Consider the following 14,451-nt stretch of genomic DNA (forward strand, 5'->3'; position numbering starts at 1 on the left):
ACTCTGGGCGTTTAAGGTTCCTCCGTGGCTGTTCATGGCTTCATTGTTCACTTCTTTGTGCTGAGTGTGTGTTTTCTGGAACGGACTGTGGCGTTGCTCCGCTCGCCTGCCCGAGGGCACCTCGGTGTCCTCGGTGTGGTGGCGGTGGACGCAGCGCCCGTAAGCCCCCGTGTGCAGGTGTGTGTTTGGTGAACACCCAGGAGCTGGACCGCGTGGCAACCTCCAGGGTGGCTGCCCCTCCGTGCGCCCCTGCCTGAGGCTGCCCGGCCCCGCAGCGCTTGGGGCTGTCGGGACCGTCCCAACAGGTGCTTCCCACGCTCCCCAAAGGCAGGCTCACCCTCCTGGGGCGGGAAGTGAGTCTGCGCAGTGTGCTCTTCGTGCTCGTTGGCTGAAAATGTCCGTACCCCTCCTTGGTTTTTCAAGCACTGTTTTTCTTTTTAACTTGGTATAAGATTCTAGGTTTCCTTTTTTTCTTTCGGCATTTTTAAGATGTTCCGTTTATTCCTGGGTTCTCTTGTTTCTGACGAGAAATTTGGCATTTTCACTTGTGTTCCCTAAATACGATGTCTTCTTTTTCATACCGTGATTTTCTCTGTATGTTTGGATGTGTCGCGCCTGGTGTTTCCTACATGGAGCTCCTTGGACCTGAGGGTTGATGCCTTTCATCGCTGGGGGGGCTTCCTGGCTGTCATGTGTCAGGTATTTCTGCTGCCCCTTCTGGGCTCTGCTCCTGGGTCCCTGGTTACTCAGCAGACCCCTGTCGTCGTCTGCGGACTCTGCATGTGTCGTCCTGTCCTCCCTGTGTGTCTGGACCCGTCCTTGCTCCCTATCCCTCCTTCCACTGCTCCAGGCTGCCACCTGGCCCGTCCCACTGCGTCTGTGACGCCTACGCTGTGTATTTTGATTCTAGTATTTGCAGTTGTTTTTTTCTATATTTTTGCTGAAATTCTCCGGTTTTTTTCTTGTACATTCTTTATCCTTTTTATAACAGTTACTTTAAACCTTTGGATAGTTCACCGTCTGGGCTATTCCTGGACGCACATCTCTTAACTGTTTTCCCATGCTTATGGGTCAACGGCGTCTCCCATTCTTGTGGTTGTTTTAAAGGAGTCTCTTGCCAGTGCCCTGCCCGGCCTCCCTGTGGCCGTGGCTGCTGCTTTGCGGGCCTTCCTGGCCATAACTGCGTTGGTGCCTGTCTGCCTTGGTTTTCAGAATGTTACTGCCTGGCGCGAGGCTACGGGGGTCCCGCTCGTGGCGCCGTCCAGGGCTGCCTGTGGACGGGAGTATGTTCAGGAGCCAAGCATCAGTGTTACTGCGGTGTTTACTGCTTCTCTTCTTTCTGCTTCCTCTTAACTGTTGTGCCCGGGCACATGGCCCCTTGCGGTGACCAAGGCGGCCACCCTCAGTCTGTGGTCCCTGCAGAAGGTTGGGTGAGCCTTGTTTCTGGGTCTTGTACCCATAACCGCACTAGTAACTCTGGCTGGGCAGGAGGGGTCTTCAGATTGGCTGGGCGGGGGCCACCTCCTCCCCTCAGGTGGTCGGACAGGCCTCCCAGGGAGGGGCCGGCGTTCCAGGTTGGGGGGGAGTGACAGGAGCACCGAGCACGTGGGCAGGAAGGGTGGCGGCTGGGCCCACAGGAGTGGCATCAGCAGTGGGGTCATGGGGCAGTGGAGGGCCAGGCGAAGGAGGCTGTCCCTCTAGGCCCGGGGACTGGAAATCTGACTGCAAGGTAGCAGGGGCCTCCGAGGCTCCTGAGCTGGTGCAGGGTGACCGTCGCTCCCCTCAGGGGCATTGCCTGCTGACCAGGAACCTTCCGTACTGTTCGTTATCACTGGACGTCGTGCACAAAGAGGCCCTGAAAGGGGAGCGGCAGGCGACGTGCCGTCCACCTCTGGTTCAGGGGTCTTGGTGGTGAGCCAGGCCCTGCCTTCCTGAAGGTCCACTCGTTTCCATCCCAGACCCGAGGGCAGAGTCGCCAGCTGCACCGCACCACACCCAGGTCCCCCGTTCCGTCCCCGGTGGTAGGGGACACCTGCACAGCCTCTGGGATGGGCTTCTTACAAAGAGAAGCGTCGTTGTACTTTTACTATTACTGTTTCCCAGGTTGTCCAGGGTTTTCTCCACTCTACACAGGGGGGAGTAGAGCTCTTTTGTGACCTACGTTCTAACCATACCGGGCACTTGGTTTGAGGGGCCTTCCCAGGGGACATGCCAGGATTCCATGGCATGGAATCAGGTGACCCTGATTCCAGCCCCTCTGCTGAAGGAGGCTGGCATGAGCCAGGGCCACACTGGAGGCTGGACCCACAGGCAGCTCCCGGGGTTGGGAGGGGGACGGAGGAGGTGGCCCCAAGCTGACAGTCCTGGGCTGGGGCCTCGGCCTCCCTGGCCCAGGACCCTGGGTTCTGGAGTGGGACTGGGCTGTTCAGACCCGACCCCACTGTTTAGCCAACACTTCTGTCCCCACTGTTCTTGTTTTCCTGGCTTGTGGTTCTGGGATGGGGCTGCCAGATGAAATACTGGGCACCCAGTTAGATTTGAATCACAGGTAGACAGATATTTCAGTGTAAGTATATCCCATATAACATTTGGGACATACTTAATGGTAACAAGTGACGTGTCGCTTATCTGGGATTCAAATTTAATGGAGTCCCGTGCGTGTCCTCGTTGAATCTGGCAGCCCTATTGCTGGGCTGCTGTAAGGATATGGAGCCTGGGCGCCTGGCACATCGGACGCCCGGTGAATGTCCGGAGGTCGGGGCTGGGCTGTGGCTTTGTCCAGCAGCGGCCGCTCCCGTCCCACCAGTCTGGGGGCTGACTGGAGCCTGTAGTGCCTCCCTATCTCGGGGGTCCAGTGGGTGGGGCCTGGCCCTCCCCCCCAAAGCAGAATTGGAGGGTGGGCAGTGGTGGCTGCAGAGCTGGGGCGTGGAGGCGTCTGTGGGGGTCCGATGCCTGCTCACACAGCCCCCGCCCCCCCGTAGTTGGAGCCGCAGCCCTTACTCAGAGGAGACTTGGGATCGAGCTCCATGGTGAGCACTTGGGAAGTGAACTCAGCCCCTGCTCCAGTGGGCTGTCCCTACTGGGCGACACACAGGACAGTGGTGGGGTCACGGAAAGGGGGTTCTTGGCCTCTGAGGTTTGGAGGACTCCCTGGCCCTCCTGTGCCACCCGTGTCACTTTTCCTCATCAGTCATGACCTGCCTGAAGGACCCGGGCCCGTGGCTTTGCGGGCAGGGCGGAGGGGTGCGGTGGGAGCTTGACGGCATGCTCGATGGGGTGACCTGCCCTGTCTTCCCTCGTTTCTTGAGGAGCAGGTGGAGACCAGTCTCGTGAAGACGGCTCTGTGACTGTCTCGCACGGCTGTGATCCTGCGAGAGTTTGGGCTCTGGCCCCTGGGCTGTTCGTTGCTCATGGGCTCACCCTCATTCAGAAGCAGTGACTGAGCGCCGGGTCTGTGCTGTCCTGCTTCCTGGGGCTCAAGCCTGGGGGTGGGCCGATACAGTCTGAGAGCACAGGAGGGGTGTGGAGGGCACCGTGAGGTCGGGGTGGCCTGCACGAGGGGCGACGTCACTGGGACGGGCTTCCGAATGGGGACTCAGTGCTAAACCGGGAAGGTCACCCTGTCCCCTACCGGAAGGTGGTGCGCCCTTGAGGGGTGGCGGAGTCCTGGGAGCAACGCGGTTCTGGGATTCTGGGTGAATTGACGCTGGGTTCTGACGGAAGCCCACCTTAGGTGCCCACCTCCACCATTTTGTCTAGTGCTTCCTAGCGGGGCAGGCCACTGGTCAAGCACTTCATTATGACCCCAGGGCGGGTGCTGGCCTGTGCCCATCGTGCAGATGGAGAGACTGAGGCGCCGACTGCCCACTTAGCCTTCCTTGCCTGGACGCGCCCGGCACAGCCACCTGGGGTACAGCCTGGGCTCCAGGACCCTCGGCAGGGAGGGAGGCCCGTGTCAAGGAGCTGACTCCAGGGTGGCCTGAGCCCCACGAGAAGTGCAGAGAGAGGCGGGGCTGCAGGCTGCACTCAGGGGGCACCTACTGTGTGCCAGCACCTTTCTGCCCACGCCCAGCGCCTCTTCCTTGAGACAAGCCTGGGCCCCTCAGGTGGGGGGCGGCAGCAGGGCAGCGGTGACCGCCAGGCACAAGGGGAGGCCCGGTCTCCAGGAGACACAGGTGAGGCTCTCGGGCCCCAACTAGGGGCTCGGTTCCATCATGCCGCCAAGCCCGGCTCCCCGTGGGGCGGGCCTTGCTGGTCCCGGGGGATTCCCCAGCTAGCCCTAGTTTTAACCCCTCATCCTAATCCTTGCTGCCCTCACCACATTTTGACCTTGATCCCGCCCAGGTATTTTAAGGGCAGGGTGAGACAGGTCAGCGGGGTGGGGGGGTGGGGAAGGAGGGTGACCACATCTGCTCCAGACGCATGCTCTCCCTTCAGCCACTTGGTCTCCCGGCTCGTCAGGAACAGGCCATGCTCCTTCCCACCCAGTCTCTGCCCGCGGGAGCCTCCCGGGTTCAAGAACCCCACGGTCTCCACCCAGGCCGGGCCCCACCACACTCCTCTTTGGCGGGCCCCGCCCGGCACGCAGTAGGTGCTTAATAAAGAAGCCCACATTTCATTGATGCCAGTATCCTGTTGCACCTTCCCTACCTAAACTGAAAGTGTCAAGACTACACAGAGAGGAGTCACCCGATGGCCGCAAGGCTGAAGTGAAGAAAGTGCCATGATGATGACGCCGGCTAACAGTCACGTAACATGTATGCCAGGTACCTTCGCTCGTAGAATTCCGTTGCATGAATGAATGAAGGGATGAATGAATGACAGGGCCCACCCCTCCCTGTGATTACAGCAGGAGGACCCAGTGGACGGAGCCGGAGCCTTCCCAGGGCGGGGCTGCGCTGGCAGGAAGGAGTCCAGGGCTGCTGGATCCCCCTGAGCCTGAAACTGATCCCTGGCGACAGCCCCACCCCTGCTCAGACAGAGAAAAATCTTCCGGGCAAGTAATCTGATTCTTCTGGACGCCTTGGAGGAAGTCTGGGGGTGAGGGAGGAAGCTGCATTTTTAGGATGTGCCTTCCCAACTCCTCAGGGTGTGCGGCTGGAAAGGGGGGGTTGCTGGAATGTGCTTCCCGCACTGTCTCCGCCACGCTGCAGGCGGAAAATCCAGGTCCATCAGCTTCCATGCAGAACCTTGTTATGTCCTGGGGGTGGGCTGAGTTGAGTGTGTGTGTGTGTGTGTGTGGGGGGGGGGGGGGGGGCGGTGTCTGATGGCCTGCTTAGGGAAAGTTGTTCTGGGGTTCAGGGGCCTCGGCCCAGAGACACCCCCCTCAACCCCACAGTCTGGCCAATGGTGGAGGAGCCACAGATCAGCTGTGCATTGTCGCCGCCCCCCCCCCCCCCCGCAATACCTTGGCTCTCTCCCAACCCTCACTCCCCCCGCGGTGCAGGCGTCTGTTCATCCTCCCGGGAAGCAGGGTCAGGGACTCTGAGTTCACATCTCGGCTGCTAGTGGGGCTGGGGCCAGGCTGCTTGGGTTCAAACCCCAGCCCTGCCTCTTGCCACTGTGTGACCTTGAGAGAGTGGCAGAACCTCCCTTGTGTCTCGCCAGGTCCAGGCAGGGCTCTCCAGGAGGTGGTGACACGCCCCGAGGCCTCTCATTTGGTTCCAGCCCCAAGGATCCCGTGTGCGCGTGTGTGGACCTCCTGCGCCTCCCAGCTCAGGGCTGCCTCGGGACCGGGTGGGCGTGCAGGGCACAGACCCTAACCCTACCCTTCCTAGCGTGCGGGCAAGTTCCTACCGCCCGCACGATTTGCTCCCTGTAAAAGGGGGTAGGAAGTATGCCACCCAGGAGAAGGGCCTGGCACAAGCAGGGTGGGCGTTGAGGAACTTTCTTAACAATGCCAGGGATGGAAGGGCTGCAAGGTTTTTAAGCATCAGGAGGAAAGAAAAGAAACCCTGCAGTTAAGCCGTGACACCCCCCATCTATTTGTAGGCACTTCCTGATTCAGACGTACTCAGACAGGCACACAGGAGCTCAGTGCCCCAAAGACGAAACCGAGGCGCAGCCTGCGGGTGCCCGAGCTCCGTCCTCCTCCACACCCCTTCCTGATGGCCTGTCCGTTCACCCCTCACTCATTCCTTCGTTTGTTCGTTCCTTCTCCTGACCCCCGACTCAGCCGACCCAATCCGTGGGTGACCGGGGCGTGCGGCCGGACGCGGACGCTCTGGGGTGACACCGGACTAGCCGTCCCTGAGCCTTAGCCTCCCGGCGGGGGGCGGGGAAAATGCTGGGCACCGACGACCCCCCCTCCCCCAGCTCGGAGACCCGCGGCCCCTTCAGCCGCGGGTCTCGTACCGACACTGTTCCCCTGCCAACCCCGCGCGCTCCCCACGTCCCTCCTCCCCGCGCGCCTCGGGCGGGGCGGAGGCAGAGTCCGCCCCCTCCCCTCGGAGGCTCCGCCCCGCCCTCCGCTCCCCTGCCCTGCCCGCCCCTCCCGGGTTGGGCCAGGCTCCTTGGCCATGTGACCCCGCGGCCCGTCTGGGACGCGACGGGACGCGCTGGGACGGGCGCCGGGGGTCGCGGGCAGCATGGAGCGGAGGTGGGTCTTCGTGCTGCTCGACGTGCTGTGCGTGCTGGTCGGTAAGAGCCGCGGGGACCAGGGTGTGTGTGTGTGTGAGGACCCTTTCCCAGGCGGGCCCATCCCCGGGCTGGGGGCTGCAGCGGCCCTATCTCTCGGAAGCCCCCTGGAGGTGGGGGGAGCCGGGGGAGGACCCTCGGGCCGCGGATCGAGCAACGCGCCCCCGCCCCGCGTGCCCCGGCGCTCGCGCGCGGCCTCTCAGGTCTGTTTCCCCCGCGCATCCCCGGTTGGAGGGGGTCGGTGTCCCCCGCCCGCGGCAGCAGGAAGTCGCTGCCGGGGGCCCCCCATGCCTCCCCTCCCGCCCTGCCCGGCCCGGCCTGGGCGGTGATTCACGCGGGCGTCGGCTGGGCTCGGGCGAGACTGGCGGGGGGCGCGGCCGCGGGTCGCCCCGGGAGGCCCTCCACCCCGCACCTTGGGTCGGCTGGTCCAGTGGGGTCTGGGAGGGCGGAGCCCTGGCCGGGGGCGCACGGGCAGTGGTGTGATTCGAACCCGCGCCCCGTCGCCCTCCTCGCTCGGGCCCAGGAGAGCCAGGAGAAGGACTGGGCCGCAGGCTGTTGTGGAACTGGAGGCCTCGGGGTGGCGCGGGCCAAACCTGTCGGGCGGGTTTGTGGGCCAAGCTGGGGGCAGAGGCCCCCTCCCCGCCCCTCCTCCAGGGTCCTGGAAACAAAGGCTGTGTGTTTGCTCCAGGCTGTGCGGACAATGGCCCCGGAATTCTACCCCACCCCACCACCCCCACCCCCTCCCCCCCCCCACCTCCCCGCGCAGGGAGGGGCCCCTCCAGCCTAAACTGCCCTACCCCCAGTCAGGCAGCTGCTCTTCTGCTGGGGACCGAGGGGTCTGCCCTGACTACAGGCAGAGGCCAGGCTCTCTTCGCATGTCCTAGAAGAGACCCTTTTGGGATGCGCCAGGTGGCAACTGGAGGTCCCCGGGGGGCGTCTGCCAACCCTGGGCATCGTTTCCTGAGCACTTATTTATTTAAACATTTGTGTGGCACTGACTGTATGTCAGGCACTAAGCAGCCTGCAAATAATTAAACCTTTTTCTCCAATCAACCTATAAGGGAGTGCTGTTATGCTCCCCAGTTTCCACCCAGAGATGTTCAGGTGCCCGCTGGAGGTCACACAGCAGTGGGGGAGGGGGGTTGGGTGCAGCTGCCATGTGCCAGGTGCTGGGGGCCCGGGCAGAGCCAGCTCCCAGTCTAGAAGCTTCAGGACACAAAACAGTTCAGTCTTAGATGGTGACAAGGGCCCTGGGGAAAACACCAGGGGTTGACACCAGGGCAGGGAGGCTCTGGTGGTGTCTGCTGTGGGTACATCTGAGCTGGTGCGGCCCAGGCAGAGGGAGGCTCCATTCCTGTGCTCTGGGCTCTGTGCCCTGAATCCCGGGAGAGCCCAGCTCCAGTTCTGATTGGGGGTGCCCGAATCTCCAGCGGGGAGGGCTGGGGCTTGGGGACAGGAGTTGGTGGGCTGACTCGATGCCCGGGCCCCCATGGGAGCCCCTGCTCTGCTCAGGCCGTGGGCTTTCTCGGCCTCTCCTCCTAGGCCTCCGCCCTGGCCAGAGAGGTCTTTTGGAAACATTCTCCCTCCCTCTGCTGCAACCCTCCTGAGGCCCCCGCCCCTGCCGCAGAGCCCCTTTCCCCAGTGCTCTGCTCTCCAGGCTCAGGCCCATCTCCGGCCTTGGCACTGGCCACCCCTCTGGGGGATGTTTTTTCCCAGGTCTCCCCTGTACTTCTTCCTTTAAGGCACCTTCCCTGTGTGGCCTCCGCGACACCCTCCTGAAGGCCGCAGCCACCTCCCCGATCCCGGTCATCGTGTGCGTATTATTTTTATTCCCAGTTGCTCTCAGCTGCATGAGGCAGATATCCGTGTTCTTCACCGAGTCTTTCCCTACATCAGCACCATCACACGGTGGTCCCGGAGGCCCTTGAATTTGGCCTTTGGAAGGAGGAGTTGGCCCTGCCCTCCCCCTGCTCTGGTTGTCAGGCCCCAGCAGAGCCACACCCTTTTCCACGTGTCACCTGCCCTGCCAAGGCCAAAGGGCACCCTGCCTGGGTTTGTCTCTGTGCACCCACCCTGGGGAGCAGGGAGCCCTGTGCCCCAGCCGCCCTTGGTCGCCCTTGGCTGGCGGGGCCTCTGGATTCCGGGGCTGCGGCCGCGCCAGGCAGGGCCCGGTCATGACTTGTGGCTCCTGAAAGCACCTTTGGATTGAGCTCCCGGGGCCTGGGCCGGGCCTGTCGGGTCACCATGTGGCCGGTTCAGGGACAACACGTGGATGAGGTGTGTTCCTTATCTCTCTGGCCGGCCCTGGAACAAGGAGCAGAGTGTCCTCCTTTTAACAGATGCCTGTTAAACACTGGCCTTGGCCAGGCCCCGGCAGGCTCCAGGGACTCAGCCTTGACCACGACAGGCGCGGCCCCCACCCCCACCCCGACCCCAGGTGCTCACAGAGCGCTGTGTGTAGCCGGGAGAACCATTCGAGTATCACACGGTGATTGCACAGTTGCTCACAGGCAAGGACCATGAAGAACGGAAGTTTCCTGCCGTGAGAGGGCTCCCAGGAGCACGGAAGGGAGTTCGAGATGTTCTGGGCCACGAGAAGGATGTGAGCAGAGGCCCTGGTGGCTGCCTGCTGGCTTCGTGCAAAGGGCAGAGAGGAGGCTGGAGGGAAGCGAGGCGGGGAGAGGGTGGGCGACGCTGGGGGGGTGGACACCGGGTCTGGGCAGGACATTCGTGTTTATCTGATGGTGACGGGGAACCACGAGGGGGTTTAATGGGGCAGTGACCTCCCATTTGCTGTGAGAAAAGCTCCTCCTAGCTCTCGGGAGGGCTCGGAGACCCGGAGGGAGGCTGAGGCAGGCGTCCAAGCGCTCGGTGCTGGCGCAGGCTCGTCCGTGTGGCCCTGGGGCTCAGAGAACCTCGTGGCTACCGGCCTCCTCTCCCCAACCCCAGCCTCTCTGCCTTCCGCCATCCTGACGCTCGTGAACGCCCCGTACAAGCGAGGATTCTACTGCGGAGATGACTCCATCCGGTACCCCTACCGTCCAGACACCATCACCCATGGGCTCATGGCCGGGGTCATCATCGCCACCACCATCATACTTGTAAGGCAGGAGGGGCGTGGAGGGCGGAGGGCTGGGGCGTTAGCAGGTCGAGTCCTGCCCGGGGTGGTGTCTGCGGGGGAGAGGGCCCCCTTGGAGTTCCCAGCCCCCCAGTGACCGTAAGGAGGCCGCGCACCCTGACCCCTTTCTTCAGCGGCCCTGAAGTCCCCGGCTGTTCCCCGCAGGTGTCGGCCGGGGAGGCCTACCTGGTGTACACAGACCGCCTCTACTCCCGCTCCGACTTCAACAACTACCTGGCCGCCCTCTACAAGGTGTTGGGGGCGTTCCTGTTCGGGGCTGCAGTGAGCCAGTCGCTGACAGACCTGGCCAAGTACATGACCGGCCGGCTGCGGCCCAACTTCCTGGCCGTGTGTGACCCTGACTGGAGCCGCGTCAACTGCTCCGTGTACGTGCAGGTGGAGGTGTGCAGGGGAAAGCCTGCTGACGTCACCGAGTCCAGGTAGGTGCTGCGGGGGGCCCGGGCCGCAGACACCCCACCCGGGGAGGAGAGTGGGGGCTGGAGAAGGGCCCTCGGGAGCTGGATATTGAGGGATGAGTTGTCAGGTATAGAAGGTACAGGGGCTCCACGCTGGGCAGAGAACAGGCAGGAGCAAGGCCTGCAGGTGCCCGTGGGCCTGTGTCCTGCAGGCGGGGAGGTGAGGTGGCGCCAGGCGTGTCGGGCCCTGGAGCAGACCAGGAGGTTTCAGGAGGAGTGACCCACCTCCCCTAAATTTCAGGCCCCATCCTCACGCTGCTGCTCTGTCCTCTCACCCTCTACTGGTAAACTTTTCATTTAATTGATGTCCTTATTTTCCTTCTTTAAAAATTAGATAAAAATTCACAAAGTATAAAATTCACCAATTTAACCATCTTAAGCTTCTGTCAGCTTTTGCCTCCTGTATTTTGGGCTCTGTTGTTAGGTGCTTATATCTTTGTAATTGTTATTTTTATACCTTCTTAATGGATGGATCCTTTTCTCGCTATATAATGCTCTTTGTCTTGTTGTTTGTTTTGTGTATATTGTTATCTTTTTCGTTCGTGTTTCAATTTCTCCATTACTGCCTTTTCTGTTAATAGGTATTTACTCTGCCAAAAATTTGCAGCTATATAGTTCCACACCCCCCCCCGCCCCCTTACGAGGTTATTGTCACAAATTATATCTTTATACATTGTGTGCTCATCAACATAGATTTATAACTACTGTTTTACGTGGTTTTTAGAAAATTGAGCTCTATTTGCCATATAACGTTATGTTAGTTTCAGGTGTCCAACATAATGATGAGATGTTTGCATTTATTGTGGAATGATCCAGTACGTTTAGTTATGTGCTGTTGTTTTTTCTTTTTTTAATCACGTAGGGAAAAGCAGGACTATAAACCAAAATACATTAACACTGCTGTTTTTGTTCTGTATTGACTTTTACTGGTGACTTTTACGGGTCTTTTTGTGGATTTGAGTTACTGTCTAGTACCCTTCATTCCTCCATGAAAGACTCCCTTTAGTATTTCTTGTAGAGCTTGTAGGTGTATGAGCTATGAATTTTCTTGGTTCTTGTTGGTCTGGGAATGTCTAAATTTCTCCTTTATTTTTACAGGATCATTTTGCCAGATGTAGAATTCGTGATTCACAGGGTTTTTTTTTTCCTTTCAGTACTTTTGAGTATGTCATCCTTCTGGCCTCCATGGTTTCTGATAAGAAATGAGTTGCTGATCTTACCGAGGATTCCTAGTACACAATGAATGCCTTCTCTTGCTGTTTTCAAGATGTTCTCCTTGACTGTCTTTCGGTGGCCTGATTATACTGTGTCTCTTTGTGGCTCTCTTTGAGTTTATCCTCTTTGAAATTCATTGGGCTTTTTGGATATGTAGATTGATGTTTTTCATTTGCTGAAAATATTCTTCAAGTATTCTTCCTGCCGCTTTCTCTCTTCTCCTTTTGAGACTCTTATATGTATATACGTTGGTACATTTGATGGTGTCCCACAAGGCTCTGCGGTTCATTCATTTTTCTTCATTCTTTTTTTTTTTTGTTGCTGTTCCTTGGACCAAAAGTCTCGATTGACCTAGCTCCATGTTCACACACGCTTCTGCCTGCTCAGATCTGCTTTTGAGCCCGTCGGGTGATTTATTTCAGATACTGTAGTTTTGAACTCCACAATTTCTATTTGTTTCCTTTTTATAACTTCTGTTTCTTTTTGGTATTCTCTATTAGGTGAGACATCATTCTCACAGTCCCTTTAGCTCTCTGAACATATTTTAAATGGCAGACTAAAAGTCTTTATCTAGTGAGTCTAACATCTGGGCTTCCTCAGGGACAGCTTCTAGTAACAGATTTTTTTTTCCCTAGGTACTTCCCGCATTTTTTCATGCATGCCTTATAATTTTGTTGTTGTTTTCGAAAACTGGGCATTTTAAATGTTATAATGTAGCAACTCTGGAAATCAGGTTCTACTCTCCCCAGGGCTTGTTTTTGCCGTCTGTTGTAGTTGTTGGTTGTTTGCTTAGTGAGTGTTGTGAGCTAACTTTGTAGAGTTGGAGTGGCCGTGAAGTTTGGCTGTTAGCTGAGGGATCAGCTAACGATTGGACAGATAGGTCCTTAAATACCTGGAACCGGGGGGAAAAAATTCCATTTTACAGACGGGCTTTGTGTGCTATGTTGGGGCATGTCAGCTGACAACTCTGCCTTAACCTATACTTACTTCTTGCTCGGTCAACCAGAGGTGAGAGCTTAGGGCCTTCTCAGGTCTTTCCTGAGCCCTGAGGCCCAGCCCTGGCCTCTGGAATCCCAGCCCTTATTCTCCAGAGCTTCTCATTCCCTGACCTTTCCTCCCAAGCTTTTTGGTGAGTCTGTTTGCTGCAACTGCTATCCGTTGCCCCAGGCAGTGGTGACCATTATATTTGCTGTAAATATTTACGACCAGTGATCCAGGGAGCCATCAGACAGGACCGAACTATCTCAGTTCTTTGTAAGTGAGCTCTGTTCTTCCTCCACGGCCACCACCAATCTGATTCTTACCGTTGTTGTCAGTTTTTTCGTTGCTTTTATGGGGTGGGGGGATGGACCTTTGGAGTCTCTTAATCTGCCATCTTTTCTCTTGTTCGTTGATGTCCTTTGTTAAAACTTGAAATTATATAAAAAGAAAATGTGGGGCTTCCCTGGTGGCGCAGTGGTTGAGAGTCCGCCTGCCGATGCAGGGGACACGGGTTCGTGCCCTGGTCCGCAAAGATCCCACGTGCTGCGGAGCGGCTGGGCCCGTGAGCCATGGCCGCTGAGCCTGTGCGTCCGGAGCCTGTGCTCCGCAACGGGAGAGGCCACAGCAGTGAGAGGCCGGCGTACTGCAAAAAAAAAAAAAAAAAAAAGAAAAAAGAAAACGTGAGCCTTGTATCAGCGACCACAGGTGGAAAATAGTCTTGAAAAGAAACACAGTGAAAGTGAAGCTGCTGGCTGGACACAGTTGTCTGCCCTCAGTTCTGAGTTCAGGGCCTGCAGCGTCTTTGTGGTGAGGCCTTAAAGACCGTGAGACCCGATCGCATTGTCAGAGAAATGGAAAGGGAAGAACTGATGGTGTCCAACGGTGGCCGTGTTTCTACCTGAAATCTTCCCAGACTCTGGGAGGCATGGCAGGATGGGACCGGGGCCGGGGGTGTTTGAAGGCAGAGGTGCTGAGTGTGGGCCCTCCTGAAACCTGCCGTACTCTCCTTTCTCAGATTATCCTTCTACTCTGGACACTCCTCATTTGGAATGTACTGCATGATGTTCTTGGCGGTGAGTTTGTTTCTCTGTGACTCGCTTGTTGTGGAGTGGTGGCCTAGGCCCTTCCCTGGGCCTCAGTAAAGCGGGGTGGGTGGAGGTGGTGATGGATGGGCTCTGGCTTGTTGATAAAAACTGGAGGCCCTGGGCCCACAGGTTCCAGGCTCCTGGCCTCAGTGTCACCGTCTGTGCGTCCGGCGGGGGTGGGCGGGCAGGCTCCCATGCTGACGGCTGCTCTTGGCCCCCAGCTCTACGTGCAGGCCCGGCTGTGCTGGAAGGGGGCACGGCTGCTGCGGCCCACCGTGCAGTTTTTCCTGGTGGCCTTTGCCCTTTACGTGGGCTACACCCGTGTGTCTGACCACAAACACCACTGGAGTGATGTTCTCGTTGGCCTCCTGCAGGGGGCGCTGGTGGCTGGCCTCACTGTGAGCTCCCGGGCCCCGACCCCCTGCCCTGACCAGAGATCCCCCTCTGGGGCCCTGCTGCCCTCTCTCTGCCTCTCCAGGACCCTAGCCCTCTCCTCCCATCTTTCCCCTAAGATCCCCCCCTCTGCTGTCCTCACTGACCCCGCCACGGTGCCCCTCAGCTCCTGGGCTCTTCTGCCCCTCCCTGCCCTGTGCTGCCCCGTCCCGTCCTGCCCCCGCCCAGTCAGCTCCTGCCTTCCTCTCCTCTGCTAGGTCCGCTACGTCTCCGACTTCTTCAAAGCCCGGCCCCCGCGGCACTGCCTGGAGGATGAAGAGGTAGAGCGGGCACCCAGCCATCACTGACACTGGCCCTGGGCGAGGCTGGCTGCAGCCTCTGCGGGTCCCCTCCTGCTGGGGCTCGGGCTGTGGGCAGCGAGCGTGTCCATGGTCCTGGCAGGTCCCTAAGCCAGGATGGCTGGATCCTGGCGTGGGTTCCACTAACTCCACCTCCATGCACTGGGCTAGGGGGTACCTGGGGCAGCCCTAGCGTGTGGAGGGGGACT

The 14,451-nt window shown here is 59.0% G+C and overlaps 1 protein-coding gene across 1 annotated transcript; it reads left to right on the forward strand.

Annotated features, from left to right (window-relative positions):
- The first annotated feature begins 6,587 nt into the window (after window positions 1-6,587).
- On the forward strand, window positions 6,588-14,251 carry PLPP2 (phospholipid phosphatase 2). The gene is made up of 6 exons (XM_065874133.1): window positions 6,588-6,639; window positions 9,586-9,737; window positions 9,920-10,194; window positions 13,442-13,499; window positions 13,733-13,909; window positions 14,162-14,251. The coding sequence occupies exons 1-6, from the start codon at window positions 6,588-6,590 to the stop codon at window positions 14,249-14,251; spliced, it is 804 nt and encodes a 267-aa protein (XP_065730205.1).
- Window positions 14,252-14,451: the final 200 nt, after the last annotated feature.

This window comes from Phocoena phocoena, chromosome 3, assembly GCF_963924675.1.
Source record: "Phocoena phocoena chromosome 3, mPhoPho1.1, whole genome shotgun sequence".
Taxonomy (NCBI): Eukaryota; Metazoa; Chordata; class Mammalia; order Artiodactyla; family Phocoenidae; genus Phocoena; species Phocoena phocoena.

What these genes read in the sequence shown, in the direction of transcription:
- PLPP2 (XM_065874133.1), top strand. Translation starts at nt 6,588, where the DNA reads ATGGAGCGGAGGTGGGTCTTCGTGCTGCTCGACGTGCTGTGCGTGCTG. An exon ending in CGTGCTGTGCGTGCTGGTCG is followed by an intron (nt 6,640 to 9,585) that starts GTAAGAGCCGCG and finishes CCCCAACCCCAG; the next exon opens with CCTCTCTGCCTTCCGCCATC. An exon ending in CGCTGGTGGCTGGCCTCACT is followed by an intron (nt 13,910 to 14,161) that starts GTGAGCTCCCGG and finishes CTCCTCTGCTAG; the next exon opens with GTCCGCTACGTCTCCGACTT.